Here is a 15,327-nt window from a genome sequence, read left to right as displayed (position 1 = left end):
ACAATGGTAAAAGCTGCCAGTTTCAAGAGAGCTTGAAGGGCAGCTCTGAGGACTGCTAGCCTGTGCAGAGAATGTGCAGAGAGGTAGGTTGGACAGCATGAAATTGAGTGGATGTAGAGAGCAGAACTCTAGTTTGTAGCCCAGTTTCTAGCCCTTGAACACCACATTCATTGCCCATGCCTCCAAGATGTTTTCGAACCAGGCATGAAGAGGATGTTTATGTAGGTTTGGAAATTTTTAGAGATTTGAAAGCCCATGGCCTGCCATGGAACTGGGTCCAAGGATTAGGTGTAACTTTAAAATGGGAGGCCTGGGACAAATGCAAGGAAATCTTTTTAGTATAAGTGGCAGGTCTATATATTTCCCATATTAAAGCTTTGGCTTTTTAGCAACCAGTAACATCTTTACTAGCTGCCCAAAGAAGCACCAAAAAATTGTTACCTGTCAAAAGGATAGTAGAAAATGTTTGCATTTTTGTTCTGCACACCAACATTTTAGCCAGAGAACTTATATGCGCCTTAACTGAAAGGAGACTCATGGAAGAAATGAGCTGGACAACATCTTCTTCAAATCCCCTAATGTCTGACAGATTGACATGATGGCTGTGGCAGGTTGCATTGATGGACCTACTAGTGAGAACAAAGATTTGGAAAAAAACCTCTAGAAGCTTGTCAACCTATACCTTGAAAACATTGGGGCATGCTCAATAGCAACAGTCAGTGTTTTATAAAGATAGGAAGGGGGTGGCCACCATGTTATGAAACAGCTAGTTAAGTAGTGATTTTGTTCATATAATCTAGCATAGTATCAGAAAGTCCCTCCCTGTATAAAGCAGAAAATGGACCCACACTCATATAGGAGATAAAAGAAGACTCAGAGGAGAGTGAACTCAAACAGGTTACAATGATCCAGGCTATCAGTGTCTGGTCCGTGAGGAGGGATCGTAATTGGCCAGAGGCAATTGTAGGAAGCAACAACTATGTTCATCTTACAAATGGAGCAAAGCCAGGAACTACTGCACGCTGAAGGCATAAACCCTTTCTCACAGAAACTGATAGAATAGGCAAAACAAAACAATGGTAGTGTAAAATAGTGAGAAAAAACCCACACGTTTGGTATGCTCAGAATATAGACAAAGTACAAGAACCCTCAGAGACTTATTATGGATTGTGGACATGGAGAGCAGCTAACAAACTCAGTACTAAGGGACTGAAATGTGTCATATGCAGGGTCTAGTGCCCAAGGGTCACATTCCAAGTTATCTTTACCCCGTCCATCAGCATACGAACGTATGAAGTCCTCAGGGACTGGGTCACACCAGAGGCTGTGACATGGCCCCAGAGCCCAGCAGAGCTCAGTGTCCAAGGGTCACATTATAACCATTGTCTGCATCTTTCGATCCAGCATGGTCTGGGTTATGGCCGTCAAGATCGCAAGGATTAGCCAATCCAGATAACTGCAGACAAGACAGATAACCACAGCAGTATTTGTGAAGAAATCTTGAGGAAAAAAAAAAAGAAAATTTTTCTCCAAAAAAAAAAATCCATCCTCCAAGGGCACTAGCAAAAAAAAAAATAAGTATTGTGGGGATGGGAGGGTTTACACCTGGCTCATTTTATTTGCCAGTGTCCAATTCCTCCGAAAGGTGTTAGTTTAATCCAGGCGTCTCTGATTCACTTCTCATCCTGTGTCCCTTATTGAACCATAAAAAAAATACATTTTCTGCATTTTAAGCACACCTTTATGAATTAAAAGGGAAAGGTTAAAGAACATCCACTTATATCGACTTCCTACAGACTTTCCAAAAACAAGGATTCTATTTTGACATAGATCTAGGTTTAAACCAGGAACATCCAAATGTGCGATTGCCCCTGGAAACTAGTACAACAGTAAACCATTGTTCTGAAAATACATACCAGTCTTCATCTTCAGGTATCTTTGACAGTGGTGGGTTTAGGCAGTAAATGTGGTAGGCCATGTTACACTCATCACACAGCAGCTGCATATGGGCATCCTGCTTCCCTCCACACACATAACAGGAACAAAATCTGCATTCTGTTTCTGGGTCTGCTTTGCAGTACTTACATTCCGGACCACTTTTCCCTGTAAAATTAAAGTGTGGTCAAGATCTGTTAACTGGCCAAACAAGGAACGAAGAGAAGTTCTAAATGCAGTTTTGTGTCTTGTAGAGCTGTTTTTTCCTTGCTTTCTGTTCTGCCTGAGTACCCAGAGAAGAAGTGAGCGATCCTTAGCGGGGACACAGACAGCAATAGGCTTCACATACATACACATAGCCTACTTTGACCGCCGTCCGCGAGAAAACGGAGCTGTAGTGTACATGGAGCCAGGACAAATCCTGGTTCTTACTCCTCTTCACTTTTGTTTTGCATATTGAGCCCCAATTGAGGAGATTTCTCTTTCATTTCCTAACCTTTATGAAACAGACTAAAAGGGATTTTGACAGCAAACAAGGTGACAAACCTATAACCTTTCCTCACTCTATCCAAGTGAAAGTTTTTGGCCAGAGTTGGGTTTTAAAACTACACCATAATAAAATAAAGCAAATTCAATATACAAATATAGATGTGAAAAAAGTGTTTGGAAAGCCATTTTTTAAAATTGTGGCTGCCCATATTCTGCTAGGATGATTCATTTTTACGATCCTGGAGGCACAACAGGAAATGAGGAAACCCCTCCAATGTAAAACTCAATACCTATCTTAAAGAGTTGTCCTAGAAAAAGGTATTTCATTGGATGAAATCACCTTGACCCTTTGTTCTGGTGACAACTATAAAATATTTAGATTTCCAATCATTTTCTGTCCCAGACAATGGCCACTAGTACCAAGAGAGGAGGGGGTTCTAACCTTTCCATACTCAATCCAAAACTAAATGAATACTGCCCTTTACATACACTTCAAGTCACAAGTCCCATAATAGCCCTGTGATAATACCAGAGTTCTAGCAAAATTGAATCTTTACCATGATAAAAAATGGCTACCTAAAGCTGGCCATAGGTGGATAGAATATTGAACGAAAAGGCTTAGGAAAATGAATACGGAAAATTCTCAGATCATCAGAATGTCGTTCGAAAGATTTTATTTGCTTTTAAGATTTGATTTTAGAATGTATGGACTTCAAAAATACACATAAATTAAGTAAAAGGGGTAAGTGGAGTTGGCGCTGCTAATGTAAATAACATAGACAGGTGTATCACAGTGAATACCACAAAAACGTAACAAAACGGGAAAAGCTTCAACAACTGACAAATTGCTAAGTGCAAAAACAGGATACATAGGTATCCATACAAAGTATCAAAGTGCAATAAATCAAGTGCTACAGTATATAATAAACATGCATTAGTGATATTTCATATATCATCAAATAAAAAGTTCATAAGTTAATATCAATCATTAAAATTAACTTCAGCAAAAATAGGTGCTGCCAAAAGTACATGCATTCGGACAGTGGCTTTGTGTCACACTCGTGCCCCCCTTTTGTGCCGCACTTCTACCAGAGAACTCTACCCACCAAGGGGTAACAAGCCTCCACAGTACCAGTGACTGTAACGGAAGTCCTCATGGCTAACTCCTATAGTCTCCTGCGCCCCAGTGTGATCATGGAAAGACCAAAATTGTACTCGTAGCATGACTCCTTACACCAATATTTCATTGCGCAAAAAAGTAAAACACTTACAAGAATCCAACAGGTTACAAGTTGGCATCATCAAAACAGGAATTCCGGGTTGGGATGCATTAAACGGATCAAACCGGATGTGATGCAATGACGCAATAGCTCCGCCTTAAGTGCAACGTCTTTCTTAAGCGTTTCATCACAAAGACGTCAGCAGAAGCGGTGCCATATTGCTACACCATCCAGTTTAAATAGGGTGCAGTAGCCTAGTCTTCACCAAGCATAGCCTCTCCAGACATTTTAGAGAAGTACATAAGAGGGACCCTTCGGTTTTAACCTTTTATGCCTTAGATATGGTAAAAGGCCACTGGCATGGAGACAAAAGGATTAAAGTTTCTAAAAATTAAATGACATTTTTTTTTTTTAATTAAAATTCCCTCCAGCCAGAAGCGATCAATATAGAGATATTTAAAATTGTTTAATAATTAATCAATAGTAATTATTTACTTTCTTTACCTTATTTAAAGAGATATAGACCCATCTCTCCTTATCACTCATTTCTACCTCCTATTTCATTATTTATAGCTGTATGATTTTTATCTATTTCCTCTCTATAGAGATATATATTTTTTTCCTCTCAATTTACTAATGGATTATTTTTTGATATATTTTTTGTTTTTATTTTTATACATAATTTTCTCCCACCATGTAGTCTTAATAGTTCTCTGTTAATTATGTTCGGTCTAATAGTATTATTTTAGAATAGCTGTATAGTTACATATTTTACCCTAATGAAAATTATTGATTTTTATCTTTATTACTTATTTTATTAATAAAGTATATGGTTATAATAATGGCTATTGCATAACGTTAGGGAATTATGTACTAGAATGCTGTCTGCAGTGATCTATGAACTGTGGAGACCATATATATATAATATCGCCCTCTTTTGGGGTTAAATGTATTCAGTGTGTATCAGGGAACGTTATCCAAGATGGCCACTGGTCACATGGTCCCGAGTTGCTAGGCTACCGCACCCTATTTAAACCGAATGGTGTAACAATATGGAACCGCTTCTGATGACGTCTTCGTGGCAAAGCGCGTAAGCCGGAGCTATTGCGTCACATTATCTGGTTTTGATCTGTGGAAAGCATCGCAACCCGGACTTCCTGTTTTGAAGATACACAGATGCTTGTAACCTGTTGGATTCTTGTAAGTGTTTTACTTTTTTGAGCAATAAAATATTGGTATACGGAGTCACGCTATGAGTACAGTTATGGTCTTTCCATGATAACACTGGGGCGAAGGAGACCGTAGGAGTTTACCGTGAGGATTTCAATTACAGTCACTGGTACTGTGGAGGCTTGTCACCCCTTGGTGGGTAGTTTTCTGGTAAGTGCAGCACAAAAGGGGGCACAAGTGTGACACAAAGCCACTGCCCGAATTGCATGTACTTTTGCCAGCACCTACTGTATTTCGCTATGCTGAAAAGAATTTTAATGTTTGATATGAACTTCTGGACTTTTTATTTGACGATAATATGTATATGAAATATCATTAATGCACGTTTGCTATATACTGCAGCACTTGATTTATTGCACTATAGCACTTTGATACTAAGTTTTGCACTTAGCAATTTGTTAGTTGTTGAAGCTTTTAAAAAATGTTTACATTTTTATTGTATTCACCACGATACACCTATATATAAATATACGTTAGCAGCTCCAACTCCACTTACCTCTTTAATTTACTTACATTTGAAATCCACCCTTTGGTGGTTGACATTAGTGGAGGCAGTAGCTCCAAATACCACATTTAGTCCATAGCACGGAACCATATTTCTTTAGTCATATACATACATTAGTTCGTTCAAGAACATTTTTCCATCCTGCTCCTTCTAATTTTCTTGTGACTGGTTGAAAACGAATGCATATTTGACCCACTAATGACCCATATTTGACCCACTAATGATTACAGTTGTTTGAAATTCTACCCATCTATGGCCAGCTTTAGTGTCTAGACATTCTGCTGACAGAGAAATTAAATGGCTACTCCCCCATCCATTTAGATATCATCTTCACGAACACGCATGGTCTCCTCTTTTTTGCATTCTCTTATTTCAAGGTCTACAATTTCCAACATTTTTAAAAGAAAAATGTAAAAGATTCAAAAGAAGCAGATACAATTGCCTACAGTAGAGTACGAATTTACAAAGCGAAAGAACTACAGCCTTGAGCTTGAGGATTTGTACAGAATGTTCTTTACCGCTAGCATATAGTTAAGAAGACACATTTTATAGATCACTTTTTTATCTCAGTTACAGAGCAAAAACACTTACTCTTAAAATCTCCATCTCCAGATGACAGAGGGTATGCCCCAGGCTTTTCTATCTTGTATATTTCCTCAGAAAACACTATCTTACAATCAGTAATAGCATCTTCAGGACCACTGTGAAACAAAAACAAAAAAATCAATTCAATCACTTTGTGAGAGTGGAGAAAAAAAAAAAAAAAAAAAAAGGATCTATCTATATCCACACACATATACATACACACCGTGGATATAAAAAGTCTACACACCCCTGTTAAAATGCCAGGTTTCTGTGATATAAAAAAAAAAAAAAAAAAAAAAAAAAGAGACAAAAATAATTTCAGAACAATTTCCACCTTTAATGTGACCTATAAACTGTACAACTCAGTTGAAAAACAAACTGAAATCTTTTAGGTTTAGGAAAATAAAAAAAATAGAATAATATGATTGCATATGTGTGCACACTCTTAAACTAATACTCTGTTGAAGCACCTTTTTATTTTATTACAGCACTCAGTCTTTTTAGGCAGGAGTCTATCAGTATTGCACATCTTGACTTGGCAATATTTGCCGACTCCAAATCTGTCAGATTGTGGGGGAATCTCATGTGCACAGCCCTCTTCAGATCACAGCACAGGTATGGGTATGATGTTCTTTTGGCGCCGAATATAACTTTTGGAATTATGGCCAAAAAGTTCAACATTGGCTTCATCAGACCAGAACATTATTTTCCCACATGATTTTGGGAGACTTCAGATGCATTTTTTGCTAAATTTAGCTGGGCTTGGATGTTTTTCTTCGTAAAAGGCTTCCTTCTTGCCAGTCTACCCCATATCCCAGACATATGAAGAATACAGGAGATTGTTGTCACATGTACCACACAGCCAGTACTTGCCAGCTCCTTTAATGTTACTGTAGGCCTCTTGGCAGCCTCCCTGCCCAGTTTTCTTCTCATCTTTTCATCATTTTTGGAGGGACGTCCAGTTCTTGGTAATGTCACTGTTGTGCCAAATTTTCTCCACTTGATGATGTCCGTCTTCACTGTGTTCTATGGTATATCTAATGCCTTGGAAATTCTTTTGTACCCTTAACCTGACTGGTACCTTTTAACAATGAGATCCCTCTGATGCTTTGGAAGCTCTATGCAGACCGTGGCTTTTGCTGTAGGATGCGTCTAAGAAAACATCAGGAAAGTCCTACTAGAACAGCTGAACTTTATATGGGGTTAATCAGAGGCACTTTAAAATGATGGCAGATGTGTACAGACTTCTATTTAACAGGAGTTGGAATGTGATTGCTTAAAGGGCAAGTTCATATAGCATTTGTTTACTTTTTTTTTTACATATTTTTTTACATACATTTTTTTAATATCAAAGCTTTTTATTAAATCTAGAGTCACTTATTTTTCTAACTCCACGTTTCCATTAGTAATGTCTTCTTCCTGATCAGACTTTAGGTCATGTGGAGCTTGGTGTGTTTTTTACTGCAATATTTGGTGCAGCGCTTTTCTGAAATGCAAGGAAACGCACAGATATGAATGGAGCCTTGTATTTTCACTTTCATGCCCATTCACATCTAGCATAGCGGGGAGCGCACATTTTGTGTCTCATTTTTTCTGCGACACGCATAGGGCAGCATGTTGATTTAAATTGGCTGCACTATATGTGGCTTATGGGACATTCCGGCGTTTTGTGGGTTGTGTGTTTTTTACTGTGCATTTTCAGCATTTGCCCCACATTTTTTCACATAGCAAAATGTGTTTGGTGTGCCATAAGGATGAGCTCAGGCGTGTTCGCAAACAGCACGTGCAGAGCCCGCCAGGAAGTCAGCACTGGGAAGTGTTAATCACAAGCTGTGAGACATTTCCCAATCTCTGCAGCTGCGCATTGGGACAATTTCTCACTGCTTGTGATTAGTGCTCCGCAGTGCCGACTTCCTGGCGAGCTCTGCACGTGCTGTTTGCGAACACGCCTGAGCTCATCCTTAGTGTGCCGTTAATTAATGGCACTGAAAGTGCAACTAGTAACTTTAGGTGTATAAACATGGCCATACACTATGCAATCTGACTGTATATTGTGTATTTAGTGAGAAGGCTAAATCGCTGATTTATTGCATTTCATATAAAAAAGGTAAATAATAAAGAAAAAAGAATTGCGCTAAATAAGTGTAAAATATTGCATACATTAAGCAGTGACAAAATGTAAAAATCAATTAATACATAAAGTATATGTGAAAAATAAATCCCCGTGACGTCTACGTATGGTCCAAAAAATGTTGAATCAACTGAAATAAAAAAGGTGGCTAAGAATCACCCATAAGAAATTATGCAAAAAGTCCAAGTGATTAATAATTGTTCATCTGTGAGAACAGGAAAAGATCCATCACCAGGAATAGAAGGGGTCACTCCTTACCGGATGGCTACGATCCCCCACTACAGAGGATCATAGCTAGCAGGTACACCTTAACACTGGCAGCGGGAACTCATATCAGCATCCGCTAGGGGTCATCACACCGTCAACATCAACAGCAAGCTCGTGGCAGAGATGTACCATGAAACGAAAGATGGAACTCACATAGCGTAAAACCATAAAAGATATTTTATTTGAAACTCATAAAATGAACAGTTACAATAATCCAGAAAGTAGAAAGCCTTAAGTCCGGTTCATGGCCATATGAAATCGGACAAACCCATCCTATTGGAATAGAGCACAGCTTGGAGGTGACGTCAGCGCGTTGTCTAGCTCCGCCCTACGCGTTTCATGACATCATCACGTCTTCCAGGGGCACAGGCGGCACACTACGTCACCTCCTTAAATAGTCTCAAGTCTAACCAGGCCTCGTTATGGACCCCGGTCTATCCTGAAATCAACCTATGATGTACCACAGAAGTCAGTGAGGTGGAGATTAACTTTCTTGATCTTAAAATTAAGGTCCAGGACAATAAATTAGTGACCTCCACTTATTTTAAGGCAACTGATAAAAACTCATTCATCCCTCTTGACAGCTGCCACTACGAACCCTGGTTGAGAGCAGTTCCTTTAGGACAGTATACAATGCCCCTGCAAACTGCAATATGTAGGGAGGACAAAAAGGGCTCTTAAGGTCAGATTAACCAAACACATAAATAACATCAGGAGGGGTTTGGAATGGAGCACAGCTTGGAGGTGACGTCAGCGCGTCGTCTAGCTTTGCCCTACGCGTTTCGTGACATCATCACGTGTTCCAGGGGCACAGGCGGCGCACTGCGTCACCTCCTTAAATAGTCTCAAGTCTAACCAGGCCTCGTTATGAACCCCGGTCTATCCTGAAATCAACCTATGATGTACCACAGAACCCAACTTCCGGGTACACTTCTCAGCATGGATTGTTTGCAGTAAAACCAAAAATTATTACCGCTGTATATAGACTATTTCACATAAGTGAAACAGACTATTTCACATACAAAAATCATCTTGAGCGTATATAAAACCAGAGCGTCCATTGAACATTAAAATCAATGAAAAATATATAAAATGTAATATATAAAATATCTTTTTAGATTACAATAAACTAGGATTGTTGGGTTATTATAGATGGCCTTAGACCAAAAGAAATTTGTCAATAGTCAGAATTAGGTGTTACAAAAAACCTATTGCTGGTTGAAAAAAGGGGAATTATTATTCATCTGTTTACCTATATCTGAGCGATACAGGTACCGGAAATGGAATAATTAATAAATCGTAGTCTCCACCAGAGTATCGCTATCAAAAATCAGCAGCGGCATCTAGTGGATGGTCTTAAGAATGCAACCAAAAGACACAAATTACAATGTATACCACCAAGGTGTCACTGTCAAAATTGAAAGCGGCATCTAGTGGATGATTTTGAGAATGCAAAAATGCCAATCTCAATGTAATAGATCTAAAAAACATTTTATATAAAAATGTGTCTAAAAGATAAAAAGAAATTTTCTTTGGTTAAACGAAGCCCTAAATGGATGGCTTGATCCAGACAGACAGAGGCCCAATGAAACCCATATCATATATTGCACTCTAAAATTAACAATCAACAGCTAAGTGGTTCCTAATAACAAAAACCAGAGTTATGAATGAGTGGACATGCAATCGCCAAATAATCCTATAATGCATATGTAGGTAAGTAGATACAATGCATCCATAAATGTACAGACAATTTATTACATTAGGAGTTATTTATGAATGCATTTACGTCTGTATCTACATTTAACCCAAAAGGGACATAAGTTCTTAACTTATAAATCCAAGACATTTCGCACTTGGAGATCTCCCTTACCAATGAACTCCCTCTCCAGTGGGGTCTGTACTTATCAATCCCCACATATAGGGTGTTGGAGGGGTCTCTACTGTGCACTTCGTCGAAATGTCTCGAGACGGGGTGCTTATCAAAACCCCTCCTGATGTTATTTAGGTGTTCGGTTAATCTGACCTTAAGAGCCCTTTTTGTCCTCCCTACATATTGCAGTCCGCAGGGGAATTGTATAAGATAAACAACCCCCTCGGACGTGCAAGTTATGAAAGGTTTCACCTCATAAACCCGTGAGGTACTGGTGGAAGTGAACCGACAGATCTTTCTTTCCCTGCATCTATTAAGGGAGCAGACTTGGCAGCTCCTACACCTGTAGTACCCCGTAAGGTCATGAAAGAAAGATCTGTTGATATTGGGTGGATTCTGAACTGTGGGAGCAACTCTGTTGCCCAGAGTAGATGCTCCTCTGAACAGGATACGAGGATTCTTGGGTAAAACCGTGTTAAGGAGTCAGTGTTGAGTCAGTGGTCAAAATATGCCAATGTTTTCTAACCAAGTCCTTAATCTGGCGATGCTGAGTAGAGAATGTGGTAATAAATGGTAAGCTGAAATTACCATTAGCAGCCTGTCGCTGACTTGTTCCCAACAGCGATGATCTATCTCTACCTCTTACTGTCTCTAGTGATCTCGACAATACATCCTGGTCATACCCTTTCTCCATGAACCTCTCAGTTAGAATGGCTGCTTGATTATCAAAGGTCTCAATTTCGGTACAGTTACGCCGAAGGCGTGTATACTGTCCTAAAGGAACTGCTCTCAACCAGGGTTCGTAGTGGCAGCTGTCAAGAGGGATGAATGAGTTTTTATCAGTTGCCTTAAAATAAGTGGAGGTCACTAATTTATTGTCCTGGACCTTAATTTTAAGATCAAGAAAGTTAATCTCCACCTCACTGACTTCTGTGGTACATCATAGGTTGATTTCAGGATAGACCGGGGTCCATTACGAGGCCTGGTTAGACTTGAGACTATTTAAGGAGGTGACGTAGTGTGCCGCCTGTGCCCCTGGAAGACGTGATGATGTCACGAAACACGTAGGGCGGAGCTAGACAACGCGCTGACGTCACCTCCAAGCTGTGCTCCATTCCAGTAGGACGGGTTTGTCCGATTTCATATGGCCACGAACCGGACTTAAGGCTTTCTACTTTCTGGATTATTGTAACTGTTCATTTTAGGAGTTTCAAATAAAATATCTTTTATGGTTTTACGCTATGTGAGTTCCATCTTTTGTTTTATGGTACATCTCTGCCACGAGCTTGCTGTTGATGTTGACGGTGTGATGACCCCTAGCGGATGCTGATATGAGTTCCCACTGCCAGTGTTAAGGTGTACCTGCTAGCTATGATCCTCTGTAGTGGGGGATCGTAGCCATCCGGTAAGGAGTGACCCCTTCTATTCCTGGTGGTGGATCCTTTCCTGTTCTCACAGATGAACAATTATTAATCACTTGGACTTTTTGCATAATTTCTTATGGGTGATTCTTAGCCACCTTTTTTAATTCAGTTGATTCAACATTTTTTGAACTATACGTAGTTGTCACGGGGATTTATTTTTCACATATACTTTATGTATTAATTGATTTTTACATTGTCACTGCTTAATGTATGCAATATTTTACACTTATTTAGCGCGATTCTTTTTTCTTTATTATTTGCATTTACAATTGATGTTTATTGCTGCTTTATTCACTGATATTTTTCACATCCCAATACCTTATAGCGCAGTTTTTTCCTAAATTTTTTTCCATATAAAAAACGTGCACCTGGGAATGGAAGGGTGGATGATGCAGGGTGAATGAATCGAGTTTTTTTTTTTTTAAATCGCCGATTTATTTATTTTTTTTGAGAAAATCACCAAGCTCTAACCTAAAGTCTGATCAGGAAGAAGACATTACTAATGGAAACGTCTGGAAACGTGAATTAGGACAAGAAAAGTAGGTGACTGTAGATTTAATGGAAAGCTTTGATATTTTTGCAAAAAAAGTACATGAATGCTATATTGGTGCAAAGGGGAAAAAGTGTACAAAAGGTGAACTTACCATTTAATTCTGAACACAGCTACATCCTCAGTTGCAACCATTTTTTGTTTTTTTATTTTTACTTCACCCTCCCCCCAAAAGATTTCAGTTTATAGGTCACATTAAAGGTGGAAAAAGTTCTGAAACACATACACACACACACAGTACCTCATAAAAAAGTGAGTACACCCCTCACACTTTTGTAAATATTTTCTTCCACCTTTTCATGTGACAACACTGAAGAAATAACAACAGTTTGCTACAATGTAAAGTAGTGAGTGTACAGCTTGTATAACAGTGTAAATTTGCTGTCCCCTCAAAATAGCTCACACAGCCATTAATGCCTACACCGCTGGCAACAAAAGTGAGTACACCCCTAAGTGAAAATGTCCAGATTGGGCCCAGTTAGCCATTTTCCCTCCCCGGTGTCTTATGACTCGTTAGTGTTACAAGATCTCAGGTGTGAATGGGAAGCAGGTGTGTTAAATTTGGTGTTATCGCTCTCACTCTCTTATACTGGTCACTGGACGTTCAACATGGCACCTCATGGCAAAGAACTCTGAGGATCTGAAAAAAGAATTGTTGTTTTGCATAAAGATGGCCTAGGCTATAAGAAGAATGCCAAGACCCTGAAACTGAGCTGCAGCAAGGTGGCCAAGACCATACAGTGGTCTAACAGGACAAGTTCCATTCAGAACAGGCCTCGCCATGGTCGGCCAAAGAAGTTGAGTGCACATGCTCAGCATCATATCCAGAGGTTGTCTTTGGGAAAATAGACGTATGAGTGCTGCCAGCATTGCTGCAAAGGTTGAAGGGGTGGGGGGTCAGCCTGTCAGTGCTCAGACCATACGCCGTGTCAAATTGGTCTGAATGGCTGTCGTCTCAGAAGGAAGCCTCTTCTAAAGATGCACAAGAAAGCCCATAGACAGTTTGCTGAAGACAAGCAGACTAAGGACATGGATTACTGGAACCATGTCTTGTGGTCTGATGAGACCAAGATAAACTTATTGGGTTCAGATGGTGTCAAGAGTGTGTGGCGGCAACCAGGTGAGGAGTACAAAGACAAGTGTGTCTTGCCTACAGTCAAGCATGGTGGTGTGAGTGTCATGGTCTGGGGTTGCACGAGTGCTGCCGGCACTGGGGAGCTACAGTTCATTGAGGGAGCCATGAATGCCAACATGTACTGTGACATACTGAATTAGAGAATGATCCCCCTCCCCTTTGGAAACTGGGTCACAGGGCAATATTCCAACATAACCCAAAACACAACTTCAAGGTGACCACTGCCTTGCTAAAGAAGCTGAGGGTAAAGGTAAATGGACTGGCCAAGTATGTCTCCAGACCTAAACCCTATTGAGCATCTGTGGGGTATTCTCAAACGGAAGGTGGAGGGGTGCAAGCGCTCTAACATCCACCAGCTCCGTGATGTTGTCATGGAGGAGTGTAAGAGGACTCCAGTGGCAATCTGTGGTGAACTCCATGCCCAAGAGGGTTAAGGCAGTGTTGGAAAATAATGATGGCCACACAAAATATTGACACTTTGGGCCCAATTTGGACATTTTCACTTTGGGGTGTACTCACTTTTTTTGCCAGAGGTTTAGACATTAATGGCTGTGTGTTGAGTTATTTTGAGGGTACTTAAAATTGCAGCAAAGTGTCATTTCTTGTGTTGTCACATGAAAAGATATAATAAAATATTTAAACACTGGCTAGGCACACAGGTAACCCTTTGATTGCCCTAGGTGTTTAACCCTTTCCCAGCCAGTGTCATTAGTACAATGACCGTGCATATTTTTAGCACTGATCACTGTATTCGTGTCACTGGTTCCCACAAAGTGTCAGACTTTATTGTAAGCTTATAGTTGTTCTAGGTAAAACCTGCAAAATGGACTTTACTACCACTTTGAATTAAAAAAAAAAAAAAGTTAACAACAGAATTCAGATAATATATTTTTTTTAGAATGGCTACTTTGACCCAAAATACGATTTTGTGTTTACTCATGATTAGTGAGATAAGTCTCTATTGTTATCGTGTGTGTAATTTGTTGCCAATGACTAAAAACAAGGACTGGAACACTGTTTAAAAGGTAAAGGCTGTTCTGTGCAAAAAAAAAAAATAAATAAATAAAAAAATAAAAAAAAATCGGAGTTTTGGAATGTGTACTTCTGGAAGACATACAAACCATTGTGTTTACATGCCCAGCTACAGGCTGAAGACTTCTCTAACGAAATCTACAAAGTCCATTCTAAAGACAATCAGATCCCACATTGGAAAACAAAAAGAAAAAAATGGTACAGCAGCAAAATCTACAGGGTTTAGAGCTCAGATTATGTACAATTTGACTTCTATTTACGAAGGCGTGAGGGACAACAAATTAATTTTCCATTCAACCCAGCAGGTTATAACGGAAAAAAAAGCCTGACAGATCAGAGTACCAACAGGAGATGTTGGTGCAGCAATCTCCCCCTCAAAAAACACCCCACAAGAAAAAAAATCAAAAATCAGCACTCGCAGGCATTGACTGCAAAGACTGATAGGATGACGGTTTTTCCAACATGTCCAGCTTCTGCCAGACAGACCAAAAGTCAGCCGGTTCCTGCTGAACCGGCAAATTTTTGGACGGTGTGCACCCAGCTTTAGCACTTTTAGATTTATTCACTGCTCGCAAGAGATTCATAAACAAGGAGATTCACACTCAAGGATATCCCCTTACCAGCCCGAAGAAGTGAACTTGGCTTAAAGTGGTAGTAAACTAGTTTGTGACATTTTTCCCTGGAGGTAAGCTTATAATGAAGCTTACCTGTAGGTAAAATAAATATCTCCTAAACGTGCACCATTTAGGTGCACAGAGCTGTAGCCGGCGATGTCACCAGAATATGCGCTCTGAAGGAACGGCATACTGTGCCGTTCCTTCAATGTGTGCCCGTAAACAGTGACTCCGGTGTGCATGCATGGGAGTGACATCATTGGGGCTCAGCCAGTCAAATGGCTGCAGCCCACAAACCTGAAAGGAAGACCTGGTGAAGACGAAAGCCCTGTCAGTGGTG

The 15,327-nt window shown here is 39.8% G+C and overlaps 1 protein-coding gene across 1 annotated transcript in view; it reads right to left on the bottom strand.

Moving 5' to 3' along the window:
• Window positions 1-15,327, bottom strand: part of UHRF2 (ubiquitin like with PHD and ring finger domains 2) — a 152,890-nt gene that overhangs the window by 45,696 nt on the left and 91,867 nt on the right. Inside the window, exons 5-6 of the mRNA XM_073635195.1 lie at window positions 5,971-6,080; window positions 1,917-2,103 (exon numbers count right to left, since the gene is read on the bottom strand). Coding sequence (XP_073491296.1) covers window positions 1,917-2,103; window positions 5,971-6,080 — 297 coding nt within the window. The remainder of the gene's footprint in view (window positions 1-1,916; window positions 2,104-5,970; window positions 6,081-15,327) is intronic.

The sequence above is a fragment of the Aquarana catesbeiana genome, linkage group LG01 (genome assembly GCF_042186555.1).
Source record: "Aquarana catesbeiana isolate 2022-GZ linkage group LG01, ASM4218655v1, whole genome shotgun sequence".
NCBI classification, from domain to species: domain Eukaryota; kingdom Metazoa; phylum Chordata; class Amphibia; order Anura; family Ranidae; genus Aquarana; species Aquarana catesbeiana.
This window is presented reverse-complemented; position numbering and strand designations above follow the sequence as displayed.